Consider the following 23,922-nt stretch of genomic DNA (forward strand, 5'->3'; position numbering starts at 1 on the left):
TTTTCACTTTAATTTTTTTTAAGTATTTTCTCGACTGACTCCGCTGTCGCTAGGAGCAATGTGTTTGACAGCTGCGCCCGCGAGCGCAACATAACCTTACGACGAAAGTTGAAAGTTGCGCTTGCTCTTGCTTGAGCACGTCCTTTTATGACAACAGTGCAGAAACGGGAACAAGCTATTCTCGGCCCACGTCCCTATTTTTCCAAGCACTAATCTTCGAGCCTGGAGGCAGGGCATACAACCATCGCCCTTTTACTTCCGCCTACCACTTCGCACACGACGCGCATGACCAGGCAGCTATTTTATCTACACACGTCTTGGCCACCAGTAAGTGGACCGAGCAAGTGCATTGCTGATGCCCCGCTAGACCTCCCAGGCATTCTAGAGAATTCTTACAGTCTGATAACTCGAAAGGGTGCCAGGTCTGCTGAAATTTTCTGCTCAGTAAAACACCCACGAGTGATGGCTTCAGGACATCGCGAAACATTGAAGTTCACCGGTAGTCCGGCGATGAGCTTCAGGACCTGCTGCTCTTTGTGGGGTGGACACCTTGGAAAAGAAATAAAGATGTGCTCTGCCCATCTCTCTCTTTCTCTCTGCACAAAAATAATTCAACACCTTGTAATTAGCTTTCTGGTTTCTTTGAGCAAAATGTGTGCGAAGGATTTCAGTCTCATGATATCTGCGAATACATTTCATTAACAGTGCACTGTCTTTCAGGGCTATTGTCATTCAATCAAGATGGAAACCAACTTTTGCTATACAAATGGCGTGTAAACATCAATGCTTCCCGGTGCAAGGTTAAGCATTTTGCTCTTGAACCACCTCCGAAATCCGACAAGATCATCAATAAATAGATGTCAGCTTTCATTCCCCCTTCCCCAAGCGTCAAAAACAGTTCAGTGCCTGCATCTCTGAAAGCCTCGTGAAGTATATAAACGTCCCCCTTCCTCTGATCTCTCCAAGAAACATGAAGCATTTTATTGGCTCTTGATGTAATGTCAGCTCTACCAAGTAGGGTGTCAAATAAAATTTCACATCAACGTCAGCCTAGTGATAGACCCTCTTCCTTCCATTTGGGAAAAGCTGGGTTTGTCCCCATTCCCCCGTGCATCACCTGTTCTGCCACAAGCATTCCACTGGCCTGATTCTCCGCTTTTGAGGAGAGGAGCGGTTTGGGAAAAGATTCTTGGAACACTCAAAACCCAAATGATAAGAAATATCATAACAAAATATCCGTTTTAAATTGTCACACAACATATACATTCATGCTGGACATAATGAATAGTTTTGTAAATATCGTTAAAACTAATTCCTTCACCTGCTTCACGGAGTTACTCTCTAAATGTCTTCGTCTTAGCTTAAGACCTTACTTCTGGTTGGTCGTTCGAGCAAAGAATCGCGGCAGCCACATTTGGGGCTCGACCAACAAGCTTCTCCTATAGCTGATGTAGAACCTCGTTTCACAACTTCCATTCGTTCATGGCAGCTGAACAAGCAAAAACTGCAGACCCAAAACCACACCTACCGAGAGATCAAGCGCCGACCGCACGGTCTCTTGCGCTTAGTTTCTGGCCGACAGGGAACATGGTACAATTAATGGAGCTGGTTTGGGCACGGAATATAATAAATTACTGCCTACCAATGGACGTTCTGCTCAAGGTTATAGGAGAAAGAATAAGGGAACGTCGAGACAAGCCGCAAAGCCCTTGACATCAAAGGAGCAAGGAGAAATAGGGAATCAGTATTAGTGGCCTTTTGCACTTTTTCCTTCCGCCGCCAGCGCGAACCTACCCGGTTTGTTGGGAGTTAGATCTCCTCGCGTTTCTTGAAGCGCCCATTAAATTTGCGTAATTAGACCGCAGTGCAGTTGAGGCTGCACAAAAGTAGAAATATTTTGCCCGTGTGCCCTTTTCTTTTCCTTGCTTCATTCAGCAACTGTGCCTGAAGACCTTCAAAAGCTTTTTTTTTTTAGCATTTTTTTTCGTTAGGGTTCTTTTACGCACACCGAAAAAACAAAATGTCGAGCTCGCGCCGTTCATCAATAACAATTAATTACGCCATCGTTTCTTGAGAAATACACTTTCAATCTTGCTTTAACAACGAATCTGTGGGCAGCTTAAACTGCTCTCATGAGCACGCAGCACGAGATTAAGTCAGCGACAAGCTCATTAGCAATGATCAATCACAAGCTCCTTATGGTGTTTTCTCCCCGGTGTGGCAGATTTTCGACCTAATTTTGCTAACATTTGCAGCCGGATGATCGGTGCATGATTCAAAGGGGGTGCGCTGCGGTCGACAACGTTGCAAACGTATATCTTTACCATATTGTTATTCAAGCTCCCTGGCAATTTTCATCAACAACCCTTGTTTTTTGTAATTACTTTAGGACCAAAAGAGCACACATTTATTACTGCAGGATCGCGAGCTTTACATCGGTAAGGTATATAATAACCGAAGTTACCTTGAACGTAGAAACCAAACTGCGCTAATGATAATTAAATTACCAATACTGGTGTCCATTATCAACTACCTTTAGTTCTACATAGCCGAACTAAATTCACAGCGCGGATAAAAGTCCTCCATTTCCTTCCTGTGGGTGACACGTTAGTTCCAGGCGAGATGCTTCCTACATTATTTTGAAAACGATCGAGCGAAAATGCGCGTCTTATTTCGTAAAGAAAAATATTTCTTGGCAATGTGAAGAAAATTTGTCTTGGGTCTTTCAAAATGGCGATCGAAATTCAACGAGAAGAGTGTACGAATAAACGCCCCAAGTAAGAGAATTTTAAAACGCTACAAAGCGGCACAATGCAATGTCATCACTCTGTAAAGTCACTGAAACATATAAACGAACCTAAAAAAAAAAAAAACAATGCAGTGTTCAGTACGATTGCATGCTTAGAGAACATCTACAAATGAACCAGTGTAGACGATGTTACCATATTATATATTAACATATTTTATATAACTGGTTGAAGAATTTTGCCGACACGGTTTCTTTCACTAAAGTGAACGAAGTAACTGCGCAAATGCTAGTGCCTATCTCATGCGCCGAAGGCATTCGCATGTTAACGTGCTAAAGCTAGGATCGATAACTAAGCCTTCGAGGCGCGTGGCTATCGGCAAGCCATTTAATCCGATTATAAATGGCTTTTCTGGCGATGGGGCAAGATACAAGAAAATAGAGATGCCAGGGGTATTTCATCGCTTTCGAGCTCGCATTTATTACAACGCATGCAAACCGCAGCTCGTTGCATCCGCCCTCAGCCGAGCGTGACAGGCAGCGCGATATATTATTGGTGCATCTGAGCTTATGCTGCACCAAATGAAGCTCACTGCGATGAATCGTCTGCGCTTTCATTATCTTCGCTCACATGCGTACAAACGTGCGCGTCGCATAAGGTAAACATATTTATACACGCGCTGCAGGCGGATATAGCCTAACCACAAGCACATTATGTGGCGAACGTCCGGGCAATTCCAGGGGTGATAGCGCCAAGCATGATAGTGGCTCGCTTGGGAGGGGTCACATTCCATATTTCTTCCTTTCTCGGTACGCAGACTGCTTTGTTTAGTGCTATGCAAACAGCCGACACTTCCTCTGGCTTGCTGTTGGTACAGGAACCTTTCGGTGCTTGTAGTCTGGCTCTTTTCTTTTGGGCAGTTCACCACGTTGTACGGGTCACGCTAGGAAGTCGCTGAAAGATACGGCGACCGGAAAAATTAATACACTTACTTTTCGCACTTAAGCTTTCATGAGAGCAACTATAGGCACATTTTGAAGCCTATGTTCAACTGCCGGAACTGGTATTTTTTTTTCGGTTTCTTTTAATTAATCAATGGTCCGAATTTCCTACCAAAAAAAGAGTCCCCCCCCCCCCCCCCCCCCCCGCTTTAATAAACATTACCAAAGCAAGGAAGAGCTACATTTTTCCATGCAAAAATTGTTTGGTAAGGATTTAAGTCTATTGGGTGCGTTAGGCATGGAATTGGGGTGTGGGGCGTTGTACCTGTCAGCAAGCCCACCCGCTTGCGCTGCTGCGTTTCCCCCGTCCGTTCAAACTTCCCACATTCGCTTCAGCCTCTTTCTGATGTCGTTGGCCACTGCGTCGTATGTAGTTGGTGCCGTCAGCTCTGCAATCGCTGCATATGCGTCGGATAAAATTCGATAACCATTGAAATTATCTTTTCTGGCTGCAGCTGTCGTAATCGTGTTTATGGCTCCCCATAATGCAAGCAACTCGGCGTGTAAAATTGTTCCTGCAGGTAGGTGGCACGTATGCTGTCCTTTGTGTTGGGGCGCTGGCCCACCCACCCATGCCACACTCACCCTTTCATTTATAATTGCAGTGTCAGTGTAGGTGTCTACTGTGTTCAGCGGTCTTGTGAGGGTCGTTCTCTGTTCCAAAAGGTGCCTAGCCGCCACGTTCCGCCTACTAATAAATCGTTGTGGTCTTATTGCGATTACCGACGCTTCCCACGGGGGTCAAGTGTCTGTCCCCAGGGGCCTCGGAGCAGTGTTGATTCGGTTGTCTCAAGCTATGATCTGCTGCCCTTGGGTCGTGTTTTCCAGTCGGGATCGCATTCTTATTTTTGCTTCTCTTATAATGTCTTGTATGGGTGGTATGCTGACCATTTTAAGCAGCTCTTCATTTCTCGTGTGCTTAGGAAGCCCAGTAATAGTGCGAATTGAGTGGCACTGTGTAGCTTTTCGATGCCTTTCAGGTCGCGATCAGAAAACTCATACACGGGTGCCCAGTACAGAATCCTGCCGACAGCAACCGCTCTAGACAGCGTTTCGCACGATTTTTGCCGGGCTCCACCGTACTTGTTTAAAATCTCTAAAGGCTTCCCTGGCAGAGCAATGATGCACTATGTACGCACCAAAACAAAACACGACAGCAGACTTAGGTTATATGATACAACACCAACGCCAGTGTTAGACAACACGAAAGGGCTCACTTCGACCACAAGCTTGTCACGTAGTGGTGACAAGGCCGTAGATACCAAAAGAAGACACAGGCTCGATGGTACTGAAATTTACTCTTTATTGGGCTGACTTGCGTCCGCAAAATAACTGAGCAACTCGGCGGCGGCGACAGCAACAAACGTGCTCGTCGATCGTCGAACAAAGATGGCCCGTCGCACTCGACAACGCTCAATTTAAAGGCTGCTCAGAACAATCTAGATAACGTCGCAAACTGCTACGAGAACAACCTGGAACTTTGTAGAAACATACGCAAGTGATCGAAATCTTCGAGACAGATCTCGGCGCATCCTTCGCGAGAACGGAACTGATAAAGGTGCGCCTCGCGACATCGAGCATTAACAAACAAAGAATACCGAATTGATACGGGATCCAGAATCAGAGTGATAAGGCCGCATGCCGACGGCTGCCAAAAAAAACAAACAACAAATACAGTTTTGAAGTTTTCGTGGCAATATTTCTCAACAAATAATAAACGCAGCCTACAAACCAGATATACTTAACAAGTGGTTTCTCGGCAGACACTAAACACTCAAACACAACATACGCACCCACTGTCTGGAATAGTGTACAGCAGACCTAAATATCTATGTGGCGATGTGCATTGTTTTCACGAGGAAGAAACAATACTACGCATATTCAACACGACGACATACCCACCCTAGCAGATCAGATTCTATGAAGCACCGCGATACAACATTCCATTGGTACATACCGAAGTGAGGTCGGCCTGCTTCGAGTAGTGTGACAGAGGCCGACTTACAGCGCTCAGATCGGCAGCATGCCAAGCAACGAGAAACAGTGTGAAGAACCGTGAAGACGAAGCTACACTCCTGTCCTTCCTAGCTCCCTAATGACCCAAACAGTGGCCGAGAGCCATCCCTTCATTCATTCATTCATTCATTCATTCATTCATTCATTCATTCATTCATTCATTCATGCAGAAATACCTCGGTCACGATATCCCCCTAAGTGGATAGCACAGCTCTCCTTCAGACTAAGCTTTTTAATGAATATTTACTAATGACGTCTTGTAGTTTTACCTATTGCTAATAACCATGACGTAATTGTTATAACCGTGTAATTAATGGACAACATAGTTTACCACTCATCAGCTCGCACACTTTATTTCTTTAATCCCAAAAATTCTCGAAAACAAAGGAGTTGCAAAAAAAATAGTTGACATTCTTTTCATATGCTGCCTTGCTTCCTCGCTATTTTTTCTCCTTTGTCGAAAATTACTCATTACTATAATATAACAATTCAGAATTTTGTTTTTTATGCTATATTTTGTAACAGCATTAATTGGATTGTTTGAATTTTCATGGAATGCTCAAGGTAATGGCCACATGGTTTTGTGACAAGGAATTAACATCCCTGACTTCCGCCCTCCTTTTCTCCTCCTCCTGCTTCCGTTTTCAAAGTCTATGCTTGGGGCTCTCTGCAGCAGCCATTGTACATGTCTTTTTATAATAAGAATAAAATGGTTTCCTTAACGAACTGATGTGTCCACGCACTTCGTCTCAGTGGGCGTTGTAAGGGTCTATACAAGCTTCCTTAGTTGAAGGACTGGGTTTTCATATAGAATGAAGAACGTTTTCTTGCAAATACGACTACTAAAGGGGTAATAAAACGCCTTCAGAATTGAGCGTGTATCTAGCTTACCTGCTAGATTGTGTTGCGATGATTATTCAAATGAAGCACCACGCCTATGCGAACAGTAGAGAGCCCAGAGTCGAACTTAAAATATTTACAGGCCCTTTTCTTCGCATATTTAAACGATCTTTCTCCTCTGCGTGACGCATACTTATTAAGGTTTTTGAATGACTATTGGTTAATTCCTGCAGACTTCAAGTATTCCATCACACTAAGACCTTTTCAAGATATGTTGTAATGTTAATCTTTGTTAATTGCGACTGAAATTTGTTGATGTGTCAAAGATGAGAATTTCTTTTTTTAAGATTTTCATTTTGAACTTCTGGTCGTGAGTGGGCGGTCTTCGCTACTGTCGTGAAAGATTATCTGCCACTGTAATTATGGCAGCGAGGCTTTTGGTAGCTGCAGTGCGTTTTCTTCTGTTTATGTTCTCATATCCGGTGTTTCGAATGCGACAAGGGCTTCGAAGTTCACTTATGGGCAGGCAGGATGAAACCTGATGCCTTTAGGTACTGCACCGCACGTGAAGCAATTTTTTCGGGGGCACCACCGTCACCGATCAAGATAAGGTCGCAGCAAAGCTGCTGTAGTAAATAATCAGCAATGCTTTTTATAGTGGTGGACAAACTATTAATTTAGGCATATAATTGGCAACGATTGCAGATGTGAGCATCCTTGCAACTCATCTTCGTAGTAGAGGCTTTCGTGACTCATTCCTCCTCAAAAGTAGTGTCCTTCGCTTTGAAACTGCACACAAAACTAGCGCATGTTTAGATTAAATGTTAACCGCAAACTTTGTCCCACACAAAGTTAGACAACAGTTATTACTTGTTTCGGCAGCGCATGGCGGGAGCTCATATTCGTCTGAGCCGGCATTGCCGGCTTTCGGTTCCCCATCTCGACGTAGAATCCGCGCTTTAATTATGCGTTCCCGGGCGAGATAAGTAACTTACTACATAGTATCACCCATTATGCAAATTTCATGTGTAGTTTCATTGAAAAAGAGTAAGCAGACTACCGCGTGAAGTTTTAAAAGGCGCGCGAGAAAAAAGCATGACACAGAATCTCTTCATGCAACAATACACCTAACCCTGCAAGATTTTTTCGAGTGACATGCAATGATAACGAAGCATTGAATACTCAAAAAAAATCATCTCACGCCAATGCATGGTCCTTTCTTTCCCCTGTGACGATCATGAGATGTTCACAAATCTGACTTCAATGACGCTGCAGCAGCCGCGTTCGGAGCTCACCACACTCTGTGATACACTGTTATTCTTTCGTTTAGCTTGCAATCCTCGTATACCCAGTATGTCTGTCACGCTTTTCATAAATTGTTCTTTAACAAGCCAGTTCATGGACATGGCTTCTCTTCTATTCGTCTTATCCAGATATTCGCCCTTCCTACTACTTCCTCGGCTGAGGCTACTAACTTTCGTATACTTCCTCTTCCTGCCAGTATGTCGCCTATCCTGAATGCTGACCGCCGACATGCTGGTGGTTCTCATCGCAGTTCGCCCTTCGATAGTCATGTAGTCGCGTACACGGATGCCTCTTACGTGGCTCCTTGTACCTACTGTAGCCGGGTCCTCTTTACTCTCTTCTCCTACGCTTGTCACTCACACTCGCGACCGACTCCTCCATCCCTGAATATTCTCTAACTTGAGGGCCTCTTCACTACTCACGATACTCCACGTTCTTATCAACTTCTACGTGCGCCTAATTACATCACCTATGCTATCAGGCAGCCATCTGTGCCATTCAATCTAAAACATTCACGCATTATCTGTGCGCTAAGCTCGAGGCCGCACTTTTCACGCAGAAGGCTTGACCCTTCTTCCTACACTGGATGGCTACGTATTTCGGGATTAACGGTAGTGGGTCGGTTAACCAGATCGCTCGTGAAAAATGTAACCATTGCTCCCCTTTCTAGGCTCTTGGATGGCGGATCGAGACGCTCTCTCCGCGACGTCATAAAAAAATACAAGGACGTCCTCCTCGAACGTAATCAATCCCGACACTCATCCTAGACTCGATTTCTGCACGGAAAGGTCATGTCCATCGGTAGATACAGCTAAATACTCTTACCACACTTGGGCGGATATATGTTTACGAATTCCGCGCAATCCTTAAAGCCTCAACTGCCTTGCTAGTTATGCCAACCTTTCCCACTGGTTACACTCCTGCCCGGATGTACTGGAATCCGGGAGTGGCAGCACCCGTAACCAGTAGAGCGGCGGAAGCCCACGACTACACTGCACAGATCACTACTGAGCGCATCACTCACAACGATTTAGAGGTCGAGCAACTCGCCTATTCAGAGCTATAGAGCACACCAAATATACACCATGGACCAATAACACTTAAGAACTTGGTCTCATCCTTAGATTCAGAGACAACGCCGATGCTTCTAACGAGGCAAACTCAACGATGCCGCTTTACTAGTAATACATAACACACTTGCCCGTTCCGGCTCCTGTTATCTCATCGTATTGGTGCGAGGGCACTGGACTCTACCTGGTACAACTGAGTACATGGTTACAAAAGCTCGCCTGCGAGCAGTTGAAGCAGGATCCGAAAGCAGCGTCTTACCCTGAATTCACGCCGGTATGTGCTGAGCAGACACGTTTCTGCTAAGCGGAAACCTTTCGCGACAACCTTGAGGATAGCCGCATCACGTCCTCCCCCACCTTCCTGCACACACTCAAGAAAAGAAGCCTTCTTGCACCGGTAGGTACAGACAGACGCCCGAAAACCGCCTTGCTTACACCGTACGCAAGCTATATCACTCATTGGCAGCGTTATTATAGGCGAAGCTGACCAATGGGAAATGAACAAGACAAACAAAACTCACGAAATACGACCCCATTTTTAAAGCGTAAGCACGCTGTCTAGAAAATAGCCAATTGATGGTCATGTCGCAGCCTCTAAAGTGGCATATCGTCCATGTAGGGTCAGGTATTTCTCCACGCTGCGGGAAAGGCAAATAAATGTTCAAGGCTGTTGCAGTTAAGTGAGTGCAGTACCTATGCAAAAATGTCTTGCTCGTTATGAGACCTCCAACACAGACACTAAACCACTGTGTAGAAGTCATACCATGAACGGCACTCATTCGCTTTTGTGAGACACTTAACATGCCAGGAAAGGCGTGAGTGGTGTGAGTAGTGAGCAAAATATGACTCCAACATTTGGAGACTGAGAAGATTCAGGTCGACGTCATAAGTGCCACGAACTCGTCGTAGTTAATTTGTCCGTCTCCGTCTAGGTCAGCTTCCCGTATCATAGCGTCAACTTCTTCATTCGTGAGCTTCTCTCCCAACGTTGTCATAACGTGGCGAAGCTCAGCTGCTGTGATGTAGCCATTCCCGTCTCTGTCGAAAACCTGCGAGGAAGAAATCTCGAAATTAAGGGAGCAGATGAAAGCAAAACCGGTGGCTTGTGCACATGTACGTGTTAAGCAAAGGCGTGGACCTCACTCGGCAACATGGTATCCATTATTCAGAAACTCCTTTGCTCCACCTATCAGAAACGGAGAGCCCTAACGTTCCTAAGGCGGCCGAAGGTGCAACATTATAGCAGCAGCGTATTATATCTATATGCATTTTGGGCGCTGCCGCTTTTCCTAGGAAGCATGAGGACAAGCTTTTAATCCGTTCAAATGCGGCTATTAAATACTTTCTCCGTCGTTCTTGAGCAGTAACATCGTTCCTGACTGCATAACTACCATATTTTGAATGTAGTTTTCGATAACTGACTGGTGCACGAACCATTTAAGGATAGATGTTAACAAACTGTTGACAAATGGCATTCCTGTCCCCAGCCACTACCGTGAGCGTGGCCATTCCTCACCTTTGAAGGGAAAGGGGCCGGAGGAATTTCATATGTACATTTCACAAGCTACTGACCTTAAATGCCTCACGGATCTCCTCCTCGGTGTCCGCGGTGCGCGTCTTTTTAGTCATCATGGCGAGGAACTCGGCAAAGTCAACAGTGCCGTTGCCGTCGACGTCAACTTCCGCGATCATGTCCTTGAGCTCGGCCTCCGTAGGGTTCTGGCCCAGTGCTCGCATTACGGTGCCCAGCTCTTTCGTGCTAATGGCACCATCGCCGTCCTTGTCAAAGAGGGCGAACGCCTCGCGGAGCTCAGCGATCATTTCATCGCTAAGTTGCATGCCGCACTGGTCCAGTGCCGTTCGGCCACTGGGACCTGGTGCTCCCTCCTTTTTGACCACCGCCTGCGCAGACTTGCTGGCGCTGGGGGCACTGCTGCTACTTGGTGCATCGGCGGGTGTCTTAAGTGCGCTGGGGCCTGGAGCTTGGGGCGCTGCGGAGGGTGCTGTGGTAGCAGCGCCTGGCCCGGTTGTGACGGTTGTTGCTGCTGCCGAAGCTTGTTGCGATGACGGTGGCGGCGAGCGGCGGCCCGATGAGCGCTTCATGACCACGCGTTAAGCGGATAGCGACCAGCGGGCTGCTGCTTCCTCACGCCTGACACACGTTGTCAGTGGGTGAAATCATTTTCTTCTTTGCGATTGTTTCCACTCGCTCATGGTTTCAACTAATAAAAATAAAGGAAACATATGAAAACCTACAATGTACTTCGATGAGGATGAAAGCGACGTTCATGCTGTCTAATTATTTTGGCAGGAATATGACTGTTGCGCGTTGCTTTCTTGTATGTGTACTATGATCACATGGCAGCAGAAGAAGAAGTGACACTCTCGTAGAGGTTTGAACTCGGCTCCGCCTTGTTTACTGGCTGTGCTGTCAACACGGTTCGACCTCTTCCCCTGATCGAACAGCAAGCATTGCGGTTTTGGCTTTGCCTACTTAGTTTTGTGGCTGTTAGCGTTCATTTGCACTGAGGCTCGTGCATTTCTTTGGATTTCCGATTTGAGCAACATACGGTTTTTAGATTTTTATAATCTCATTCTGAAATTATGCGATTTTTTCTGTTGTCTTCGTAAACGATTTCCATTTGTTCATCTAATTTATTTTTTCGTATTTATTGGTCTCGCTATCAAATGCCACAGGTCGTATATACTCAGTCGCTTTTATATTTGTTGTTTATGTTCTCCCTCTGAAGCCAGTATTCACCTATACAGATTTGACCTAGTTTATGATCACATTTGTCCCAACCATGCCAATTTTTACCTGTGTCTACCTTGACTTCCATTTTCTATGATAGCTTGAAATATTTTCCGTCATATACCGTAATGTGCCATCATTGAGACAGTGGCCTGCTTTGCTTCGCAGCCGACACAGATGATGAAAACATTAGACAGAGTTTGTCGAGCCCGCCTTTAAAGGCTTGGATTGCCGCAAAACACGACGAGGTGGTGCTGGCGGCGCACTGCGTACGTAGTGCATGGCCGGAAATGGTGAAGCATGTTGCCACGTTGCCTCTCTGCTATTTCACATGGAATACAGAGGACAGCAATGCACGGATCGTGATAACAACTGGCTGCGAAAGCACACTTGGAAGATTCCAGCCCAGTCCATGATTGATATAGATTTCCCATCTTCCGTGATACGCGCGCGGTTGAGGGGTGCCAGCCATACGTGACGTCGCATCTCAGAAAGTTGTTTCTTTCTGCTGGAGTGGTTAGTGTGTACTATCGGAATCTTGGAAAAGCCAAGGTTCTTCGCGCACGTCTTCGCTTCCGTTGCTTGCTCTGTGTACAGTTTTCATAGCCTAGGACAGCTCAATAACGCTTGCTGCGGATGCCACCGCTTATGGAACCGCATAACAGCATTTGATCAAATGCTACAGGCTACTGTACAGCGACACGAAGCAGACGAGAAATGCAGCGGCACTAGAGAACCGCCAAAGCGGTAATACGGCTGCGGCACGCTTCACCAACGTCGATGTTAGAGTTACTACATATAGCAATCCTAGTCGATGGTAAATCAGAGCGCCATCTATCAGAACCGCCACGAAGCTTTCTCTGATGTAGCAAATATTACCCTTCCCAACAGTGGAGTCGGCACTCCTACCTTACTCCGTGATCTGACTGTTCTCCCTCAGCCATGTGTTCACACTACAATAAACCTGAGACGAGACTTTGTATCATTTTTACTGTCCTGCCACCGTTCCGCCTCTCACTGAAAACTTTTCCTTAAATTTTTCCTTTTCTATTTTTGCGTTCTTTAAAAATGGGCACAACTAATTTTTGTTGCCGCTATCTTGACTATGATGTCAGACAGCAGCCATCTGGTATTTGGGAAACAAAGTATGGCGCCATTTTGTCTCATGTCATAATTACGTGGTTCCACTTCTATCTGCCATATTGGACCGTGACGTCATCATTTGCATCTGAAGTTGGCCGCCATCTTCTATTTTAGATACCCAAACTATGCCGCCAGCTTTGATTATGACATCATAATCAAGTGGCTTTACTTATAACCGCCGTATGACGTCATTAGCACCCGAAAGTAGCCGCGATCTTGAATTTTGGATTCCGAAACTATGTCATTATCTTTGATTATGACGTCCTAATCCCGTGGTTTCCCTTCTATCTGCCATATTGGAATATGACGCCATCACTTGCACTGAATTTGGCCGCCGTCTTGGATAATGATGTCATAATCCTGTGGCAGCCAAAGTCTTCTTCCTTCTTCAATTCTTCAATTATTTAATGACGTCATCAATTTCTAACCATTATTGACCGACATCTTAGATTTATAAGTGATGTCATCAATAAATCACCAATTGGATATATCAATGACGTCATCAATAAATCACTAATTGGGTTGCTATTGAATTACTATAAGGGCCACCATCTTCGGTGTATCGGTGACGACATAACTTAGACAGTAACTATTAAGGGGGCAAGTTTTTGACAGAAATAAACAAATGCTTACGTGAGTGGGACAAAATGACAGTAAATGGTCTTATTATTTAACACTTGCGCGGTTGAAAATTATTTTATTTTTCCGGGATTCCAAGTCACTGTAACCGCCACCGTTCGCCATTGGATACTGAGTTTCCGCTGTGATCGTTTCTCTCTATGAAACCTACACCTCATCATACTATTCCTCTGAACGCTAGTGAATATCAGGTACTTTCTTTCAGAACCCAGCCCTTACGTGCCCGTTAATCGGTTGAACCGCTTCTCCGTCGTTGTTGCTACCGTGGGTGTAACCGAGCGAAAGAGAGTGGAGAAGATGCGCAAAAGAAGAGCAATGAGCTCCCCGTTGCTCGATTGTCGCACACCATGTCCGTATTCTGAGTTTGCGTCGTTATCGAAGTGTAGCTATCTCACGTGACCTCGAGCCATCTGATTGGCTTAAACGTCGAAACCGGGTGTTGCCACTACGGAACCGGAAGAGGTGGCATCATCATTTTCTAGCGTTTCCATCAATCAGATGACTCGAGGTTACGTGAGATAGCGACACTTTGATACCGACGCAAACTCGGAATACGGGTCATATGCAGTACCCCAGGCGGATCGGGACCTCACCGAAGGCATCAACAAACGCCCCTAGACCCCCCCCCCCCCCTCCCCCTCCCTCGCCGGCTTATGTGTACCCGTCTCGCGTTCCTTTCGCTTTGTGAAAACTTTTGAGGCACTTAAAAACGCCCAGGAGTACAAAAGCAAAGCTGCCGCACGTGATAGTTCACCCGCGTTGGCAACACCGCTCACAGCATTGTCTGCCAAGTAAAAACCATCTGTAAAATAAAGTATTATAAAGCAGAATCAGGCGTTTCTTTCTGAAGAATGAACGACACAACCGGAAACGCTTCGTCTGCCGCTCGTGCTAAACGAGCTGCGTGAGCAGAACTTCAGCGCCGCTGAAACTGCCGAGAGGATCCCGCTTCTCGCGCCATCGAGAAGGCCCTGTGTTCGAGCCGCCGAGGCGAAAGAGTTTCGCTCAAATGTCGCATCAGGGGACATTATGATTGCCATGAGAATGCTTTCAGCTGTGTTACACATACTTTTCTTTCAAAGCAATGGGAGCTTAACTTACGCCATGACGGGTGTACAAATGAGCATAATGTTAAAATGCATTTAGATTTTTGTGCAGCTTAAGGCATGATGAATTTTTCAGGGCTCAATCGTTTAGCAGATTTACGAGACTGACCCTTATGAAATCTAAATTGCGCATATTGCAGGTGATGATTCATTTTGGCTTAACTATCACATTTCTTTACCTCACAAAAGCACAAAGCACCTCATCCAATCGGCGGGTTTCGTTACGTCATTTGGTGTCTAGTCACGTTTCGTGCTGGAAAGCAGGAATTAACGTGGCCCAAGACAATTTGTCGTGTGCGCATTCCCAAAAGAGTGAATTTGATGCCAACATAAACTATAGATCTAAAATATATGCAGAGAATTTCGGCGGCAGTTCTAATATCGTGGGAAAGCTATGTTGCTTAGGTTTCGCCATCTTTTGCCTAGTTTTGTGTAGTTGGCTGATATGGAACCCATTAAATACCTTCTTTTCATTGAATGACCGCTTGACTGGAGCGCCACAATGCGGGAATTGCCTTTGCCATAGCAACACGTTGCCGCGCAGCTGCTGTACGGTTGCTATGCAACTCTTATGTCGCGGTGGCAAGCAGCTTTTCACCAGTCACACTACTACAAAGAAAGCGAAATTTTGCTCGATGAAGTAGGTTACAAATTAGTGATTTCGCACTGATAAAGTAGTTAAACATAAAGCAAGAATTCTTATATTTCCAGGTAGGTATAACTGAAAGTAAATCTACCGAAACAAAATAGCTGGAGGCAATTTACAGGTCATACTGCTGTCAAATCAAGTGCGCTTTGCCTCTTTAGAATATTTAGGGCGGGCTCACGAAAGAAGCCATGTAGTTACAGAACCAAGTTCGGAAAGTAACTATCTAACAACCAGAACACTGAAGCCGAGTAGTAAATCAATCTTTCTTGCCGTAATAAATCCAATCTTCAATCAGTTGTGCATTCCAGAAAAGGCATCGCGTTATGACCAGTTGATACGGGTCACACTAGGAGTCCTTGCATTTAGAACAGAGAGGTTTTACATTCGGTAATGATGTACACAGGGAAGAAAGCATTGGTGCCAGTGCATTGCTCTTTACTTCTCGCTATTTAGGCATCGTGCTGTCTTAGCTCGCTAAAAGATAGAAAGAAGTGCGCTTTTCTTTATAATGTTTAAATACTCCGGTTAGTTCTAGCCCAATCTTCAGTGTGCTTTTTGGTATTCTCCATAGCTACACGCACCTTCATGAAGGAAGAGGTCCTCTCACTGCGGTGCATTAGTATGCATTGATGGCTGATGCGGTTTTATTGAAGAAAGTTTCATAATCTTATCTGTAAATGGGGATAAAACATAGATCGATAATGAGTTTAGCTTTCCAATTTTCCCTTTCTAATGTAATACCTCAGTTTACTGGCAGCAACGCCAAAGACTAGAGAATGCATGGAGTCAGCTACAGAGAATACGTAACAGGAGACAATTCTTCAGGATTCATTTGGCCGCATACCGGCGTGCTCTTACATCGCTGCATTTGCGTTCGCTAAGAAAGCGTCATAAACTAGATGTTGCTTACTTCCAAGTGACTGACTTTCTCAGGACATTTGCAACACACACGCGAAGAACACAGTGTTTAGGTTGCTGGCCGTTTTCACCCGATGGGACATTCAGAGGCGCGCTCAGTTTGTTGCGACAAATAATGCTAGTCTCTTGTCCTGTAAGTAGACCAATGCAACGTACGCTTCACATACACACTCTCTCCCTTTCTCAACTTCCCTACAGCGGGAAACATTGTAAAGGTTATTCGTGCTCATATTTAATGCACCTGGGTCGCACTTTCGACACGGGGGTTTCGTAGAGTTTATTATCCCATGGCAAGTATAGGGACAACAAGCATGATATGCCGGAATAGGAGTGGCGAAACAATTTTAGTCCAGCCTGCGCTACATTAAAATGCCCCTGGAGTAATCCGAGCACTAATGCTAGAACGTGCAATAATTGCAGCGCAGAACTTTATTACCTTAGGAAGTCTGCCTGCCATATACTTGATTCCACAGTCCTAATAATCTTCTTTGAGCGGATTTGTACCTTGCAGAACAAAGATTAAGTTTGCAAGAATACAGAAAAGCACGAAAGCTGGGACTGCAAGAGAGAAACACCTCGTCTTGAAGTAGTCGGGCAATGTGTGTTTCGCGATAAAGAGCAGAAGCTGGAAATACTTATAGGATGAGGTAGAACATTCTGTATGCAATCAAGAGCCCGCGTTTTCTTTCTTGCCCTCCAGAAGACTGACGCGCACCAGAGGGATTTTCAGTTGATTGCACAAGCTGCCCTTCACATCGTTAGCGCTCACGACTATTGTTACCTTGTGCGCAGTTCTTTCGAGAGTCAAGCGATGCACTGAAAGCCTGCGCACCTCCACACTTAGGAATTCTGTTCATTACAGGCTCGCTAGGTAACTAACCTCTTTATACTAACGCTCTTTTTCAAGAAGCTTTGAAGTTCAGGTCCTAAAGACTCCCGGTCTTCAATAAATCATCTGCAAGTGCCCTTGGATAGTATTTCAGCGTCAAACGTGAAGAAAATAGTCGAACTAAGCATATAACCTGTGCGATGATATAAAATATGAACGCACTGCTAATGAACCGCGAGAGGTAAGTCATTGCTTTCGGTGTATCTCAATTACACACTATTAATGATATTAGGCACATGCGTCTAAATATTTAGCTGTATCTCTCGACAGCCAACTTTTCTATGCTGCAGTTCTTATGACAGAATAAGCTTGCGAAAACTTTAAGATTAAGTACGAGTTACACATGCTTATGCTAAGGATTCATTTTGCACTCATAATTTGCTATTGATGCTAATTAATAACTGAAAATATTTTGGAACGTAGACAAGAAAAATTAGCACTGGCTTAGCTAAGCTATGTCAAGATATACGTAGGGATGAACGCTGCTTTGCTCCGGCGTCTTCGCCTCTCGCTTGGCCTTGCACCGCTCGTACTTTCTGTTCTCGGCGGCCAGCCGCCAGGCCGCAACCTGGGGTTCGGACGAGGGGACATTCTCGAGTCTTCAGCGCCCGCTCGGCAGCAGCCCGAATCTCCTTCTACATGGGAAGTGCGGCTGTATCTCCCTTCATTTATATGGCTACGCAGCCTTCTTGCGCATGCGCAGCAGCGCGAGCCATGCATGCGCGCTGCCGGGGAGGTGACAGCGCGTAGTGAGGTAACTCGGCTCCGCGCGCATGCGCACAGCTGGCGAGGCGAAGCGGTCGAAAGCAGAGACAAGGCAACATAGAGTTCCTTACACTAACTAGAGGGAAAGCTGAGGGCGCTGCCCTTCAGCCACCATGGGCGAGCTAAGAATCATGGGCCGGTGTGCTACTTGTTGCGGGACAGTCGGTTTTTCCCGGGTGCGTGGAGTGGCGTTACTGCGATGTTTCTTTTTTGTCATCATCATCATCATCTGAAGGTGCGTACATAGACCGCGAAAGCCATAGTAGCGAAGGCGCAAAAGCAGACGTCGCCAATAAATGGTTTTTGTTTCCCGAAATGCCACTAAAACCTTCCTTAAGTGATTGCACAACCATAAATATTTTTATAACGTTTTTTTGTTCCAAAATTTGCCTATTAAGTGCTAAATATTGGTATTTGTGCTACTCAAAGCTAAGCCAATAGGAGAAAGAGCCATCCCTTATATTGGATAAATCTCACACTGACATGCTGTTTCTCTCTCTTTTTTGCAATTTATAGTCACAATATTCAATCTTAGGACAGTATTTACTGTAGAACAATGTTTATCTTTGCATTAGTTTTGGCCAAAAGTTGTAGTTCTGCACTCGGTAGCTCTCCGGCCCATGATGCTTTGTGCGCCCATGGTGGCTGAACTGGCCGTCTGGAAACTCCATGTAAACTCCCATAGACGGCAGCACAGCTTTCCCTCTAGGTAAGGTAAGAAACTCTATGCAAGGCAAGCAGCGAGGCGCGCGCCAGCTGCGCGCCATGACGTCACTCGGCTCCTCGCGCATGCGCAGACCTGCACCTGTTCGATGTACGCGAAACGGCGAAACTGTGGCCAATGTATACATTGGCCACAGTTTCGCATTTTATGTCATACGAACGAGCAGTATACATCCAGTCAGTGCAAAAGCTATGTAAACAAACACGCTGGGGCGCAGTCGTAATCCGCGAATCGGCGCTTTTTGGAAGGAGTTTAGGGTTCACACACTAAATAATAAATGGTGTATACTTACGATGAAGCACTCATGAGTCATTTGCTGGAGAAGCACTAGAAAAATGGATGGTGAGGCTCCTGAGTCCATCGCAATTGCGCGCGCGGCTGCGGTGGAGGCGAGACGGAGACGGAGGCGAATGAGAAGCTCTTGTTCGGTGCGGGCATGCAGTGAAGAGCCATCGAATCGCGTTGGGTTTTGCGATGGCGGGACTGAAGCGGTGGCCGTGGCCAGACTGAGCATAGTTTTGCAAAAAATATTTTACCAGCCGTAAATAATTAAATCTGACTAACACGCGCGTATAACACCAAGTCACGAGGTAGCGATTCGTTCAAAAGTATTGGCTGCTCCTCTAATGTAGCAAGATATGCTTTTTTCATAACGCACGCTATTTCCTCCCCTCTTTCGCGGCACATGTACACGGCCGAAGGAAACATTGGACAAGTGCATTTTTATATGAGGGAGCGCTTGTTGCTAAAACAAGTTAACTCTCATAACGCAAGAATAATACGCTTTTGATTGCACGCCTAAATTATATAGCATGAGCCCGTTGATTTCGGTCTCCTCGGCGATCTCTAGACGAAGCCCAAAACAAGTGCGAGGATCTCTCATGTCGCATATTATAGTGAAGGCTTCTGAAGGAAAAGAGAATGTGTGGATGAAATATGTTTGCTGAAAAAACAGAAAAAAACTCAGTGATCACCATCCACGACGTGCATGCAAGAGTGCTGCCGGAAGCGCGAATAGCAGACAACATGGAGACGTCAGCGTTGACGCTATGCCGTCAGCGGCCAGTGGTTGCCAGACCAAAAAGCTGATTCCGATATTAATAATAAAAATTATTTTAAAACTATATACTGCACAAAATGAGCTCAAATTGCAAGGATTTATAATTTAACGTGTGAGGAGGGAAATTCAATAATCAGTTTACTCTCAGTTGTTAGCTGTCATGACCCCTTTAAGCTACAAACAAGCGCAGCTGTTAAGGCCGTTCACTCAAGTATCGGGTGTCAAGTTCTCACTTGACCTCCGATCCGACCAAAACAGAATGGACGGCCTTCCGCAGATCAGTTCCGTCGGCGTCACGGGGCCGAAACCTCACCATATCCTCCGTTATAGGAGGCTATATGAGCTCACACTACGATGATAGGCGCCCGTTGGTCGTGCTGGGGTCGTCGCCGGTGTAATGCGAAAGATCAGTGCGTCGATAAGCTAAGGAACCGTACAGCCCTCTGACTGTGAGCGTGCCTTATGCTGAAGAAAACCTGCCCTACTCTATATCGCTTTCGTGCGGTAACATCTTCATCAAGCACTTCTACATGAGGGACGACCACTCTGTCAATCGTCACAAGCAGAAAAAAGAAGAAAAAGAAGGCGTGCCCTTTGATATTGCAGCCTGCCTTGCAGACGACGCTCCACCGTGTATACGCTTTGACGTCACACGAGGATTTAAAAATGGCGGTCGCTCTCGGTGGGAGGAGCTTTATTTTGTAATATGCGCCGCACGCCATTCACTAAAACTTTGCAAGTTGAATCACAGACCTGTATATTATTCACAGACGTATAAAATGACAATACCTCGAATGACCCAGTCATCGCCCCTTTAACTCTTGCGACATGAATAGAATTAACGCTAAACTTTTGAAGAATACCAACATTATACAGTGAAACTTCGCTTGAACAAACTTCAAGGGACCTCACGGAAAAGGTTGTTGGGGTGAAAGTACACTGAACTAAAATAAGCGTCGTCTATTTTTCTGACACACCCAGTGCACGCTCTTTTGCGGGGAGGCCGAGCTGGCAATGGCCGCAATGGCTTGGCGCTGCCTTTTAATTGTAAACAACGATGGCGCTGGCATTCCAAATGCTTTCACAATGTTGACTTAGGGCTACCGGGAGTATAGGGTGTGTATAATATATTTTTTTTTCTTCTATAGTACGGCACTTTTGTTTCGCGTTCATAGTTAACCAGCACTCGCACGTGCATCTTTCTTGGAGCTAGAACGAATAGGGCTGAAACTCTGGCTATGACTGGCCATGGCTTTGAGGTCAACTAAATGCTCAAATGCAACTATGGCTTCGTCTGGCTACGAGCTCATTTAGGTAGTAAATTCAGTTTAAAGCTAAATGGAGGCCACTTTTCGTCACACGGTAATGAAGCGTGCTTTCCAACGTAACCATGTGCCACAAAAATGCGGACAGCGGGTTCTACTTGAAATGCCCAATATGACCAAGGAGAGACAGGATAGCGCCGGGCAAAATATTCGTGGAAAGGAAAGGCGCTGTACACATAATTTCGTTAAACTGGAGGGCGTTTGAATTGCGTTCAACGGCGCTTCGATGAGGGAATTAAAAAAAAAAGCACGTAAAGCGGAATAATTTAATTAAGTAACGTTATTATTCTTTCTAAAATGTTCCAACAATCCGTAGAGTCTGACTATGTCCCCTACAGCTAGAAAGTGGGTGAGGTGGTTCCTTTGCACAGGTCTTTCGAGAAACATTCTCCCAACAATATCGATCTCTTTCATTTATTAGCGTCGATCCCGTGTAAAATTACGGAGCAAGCGGTATTTTCTCATGCCGTGAATATCTAAGTCATTTTGTTTCAGTCATTTACAACACCGGTTTCGTGGAACATTTTCTTGCAATATCAAGCTTCTGCGTTTTATACAGAATCTACGTTTCACCCTAGACCGGGGCTCAATGAAAGATGGCTTATACCTCGATATTTCCAAAGCCTACGATAAATTCCCTTACCAACTGCTTTTTCTCAAACTAAGCAATTTAATCTCGGCCCTAACGTTATTTCATTGCTCCAGTCTTTTCCTCACTCATTGCTCTCGATTTGTGATTGCAAATAATTCTCATTCCTCTTTTGTTGGTTCAGGTGTTCTTTAGAGTTCGATTTAAGAGCCTTGACGCTTTCGCATTTATGTTAATGATTGCCTAATAATATTGCTTTTGTGTCTGTTTGCTGGCGATTAATTATGCTATTTACAAAGAAATGTAAAGTAAATGTGACGTTTTTCTTCTAGTATGATATAACAGAGTTTCTAAATGGCGTAAATAATTAAAGGCACATTGAACAGGGCACTAATAATTGTAAACACATGCATGTCTCTCGAATCAGTACCGTACCACACGCTTATGAACTTAACAATACCAAACTGGAAACTGCTCCTTCGTACAAGTACCTCGGATTGCATATAATTTCTAACCTGATTTGGAAAGTGCATTTAAAATTCCTTAGTAATAATGCTAAACACATGTTGGGGCACCTGCTTCGAAATTTTCATCTTCCTTCTAGTCCTGTTAAATTGCTACTTTATAAAACACTTCTTCGACTTAAATTGAATATGCAGCTTCTGTCTGGGACCCTGGCCTCAGATCGCTATCATCGCAACTCAATCTGCACTAAACCGTGCTTCGCGATTTACACTTTCGAATTATCATCATAACTCCGGTGTTACCACCATGAAGGTCACATTAGTCTGGGCACTTCTTTCCTGCTGCGGAAACTTATCTCTCTTGTGCATGCTTGTGATGATTTGCCGTAACAATCAACTCCTTGAGGCCTAGCTACTAACTACCCCTACTTATAACTCAGGCCGCATCGATTATCTTCACAAAGTAGGCGTTCCTCCATGTGACCCAAAACATTGTTTTTATTTTGTTTTTCTGTTTTGATTTTCTTTTTGTCACTGTAAGCCTTTTTTTTCGTACTGTGCTGTGTCATGCTATTTATTTCATACCGCTCCCCTCTGAAATACCTTCTGGTCTTGAGAGCGTTTAAATAAATAAATCCGTCAGGGCTCGGAAATGTGACCTACCCTTCGTCACCGCCTAGAGCACGCGGAAATTCGGCGGTGAAGTGCCCCAATTTAACGAGTGATTGATAACATTAAAAGGCTGCCCGGCCTCGACGAGCATTGAATGGTGTCTGTCGTCACAAGAACTCTCTCGGCCCAACTTACAAATTTGAGAGACGCAGGACGAACCACCCACAGTTCCATATAGAATGCACACCGTATTACAATTACAATAAAACCTAACTAGATATTTGAAACCATGCGTGAGATCAGAATAAAATAATTAAAAAGAAAGGACCGCGTGTTCCGCCGCTGGCGGCGCTTCCTCGAGAGGAGGAGAAGGAGGGTAGCCACATCACAGCAGATGCGTCAACTGGCGCGGAGAGGAGTAGAAGGGTAGTTCGCGCTTTGCTCATGCGCGCGCCAGAGTGGACAGCTGACCGAATGGAGTAGGCAAGCGTCTACCGACATCGCTTGCTCACGGTATGTAAGTGAATTCTGCCTAGAAAGCTGGTGAACTCTGATGCATTCAGCGGAACACTGGTTGTGTTTGATCCCACGCTCCATCACCCGCAGCCAAAGCTTTCGCTCCACATTCAGATTAGCAGCGTTGAACCCCTCTATTTTTTCGGTATTTTTCTTGTTTTGAACGAAACCTTTTTCCTTTTCCCATATACTCATTTGCAAATTTATTCCCGTCTACTAGCTGGGATACATCGTCCTGCAGAATGAGACATTTCTTAGCACTTTGCGTCAGTAAAGTGAAATTTATAATAAAAAAGACATATTGTGGTCATCGATTTCTTCGTCGACAGAGTCTTAATGGCATCAGTTTGAAAGCTTAAAGAGCAGCTGCATCACTTTTCGAGAATTTCGCGATATTCAAAGATTCAAATCTACATAGGTTGTAGGTAATGCATGCAAAGTGTTTTTGCGCTAGCATTCAAACAGATGGCGTAATCGACGATTGCCCCTCGAGCTTCTCCTCACAGCACTAAAGTTCTGCGGAGAAGTTCAGTGATGACGTCACAGACAGTACTATTTCTGATGTTCGTTGCCTTCACCCACGTTCTGCTGCACATTTTCTGACGGTGCTAACCAACATTTCTAGGGCTTTGTTTTCGGCAGCCTTCTTTTCATTTCTTCAAACCAAATGTGTCTATGCAGAAAACGTACCGGTACCGTCAATGACGTCATCATGCGTCGCTGTGCAGTGCGGTGAAGCCTGATAGCCATGGCGATTTTAATCGCTAATTGCGCCATTGTTCCAAACGCTAG

General features: G+C 45.2%; 1 protein-coding gene across 1 annotated transcript; it reads right to left on the reverse strand.

Annotated features, from left to right (window-relative positions):
• Positions 1 to 9,851: 9,851 nt before the first annotated feature.
• On the reverse strand, positions 9,852 to 10,818 carry LOC146199429 (uncharacterized). The gene is made up of 2 exons (XM_084592767.1): positions 10,552 to 10,818; positions 9,852 to 10,028 (listed from the first exon to the last, which is right to left on the reverse strand). The coding sequence occupies exons 1-2, from the start codon at positions 10,816 to 10,818 to the stop codon at positions 9,852 to 9,854; spliced, it is 444 nt and encodes a 147-aa protein (XP_084448893.1).
• Positions 10,819 to 23,922: the final 13,104 nt, after the last annotated feature.

This window comes from Amblyomma maculatum, chromosome 2, assembly GCF_055883805.1.
Source record: "Amblyomma maculatum isolate TAMU_Amacu chromosome 2, ASM5588380v1, whole genome shotgun sequence".
NCBI lineage: Eukaryota > Metazoa > Arthropoda > Arachnida > Ixodida > Ixodidae > Amblyomma > Amblyomma maculatum.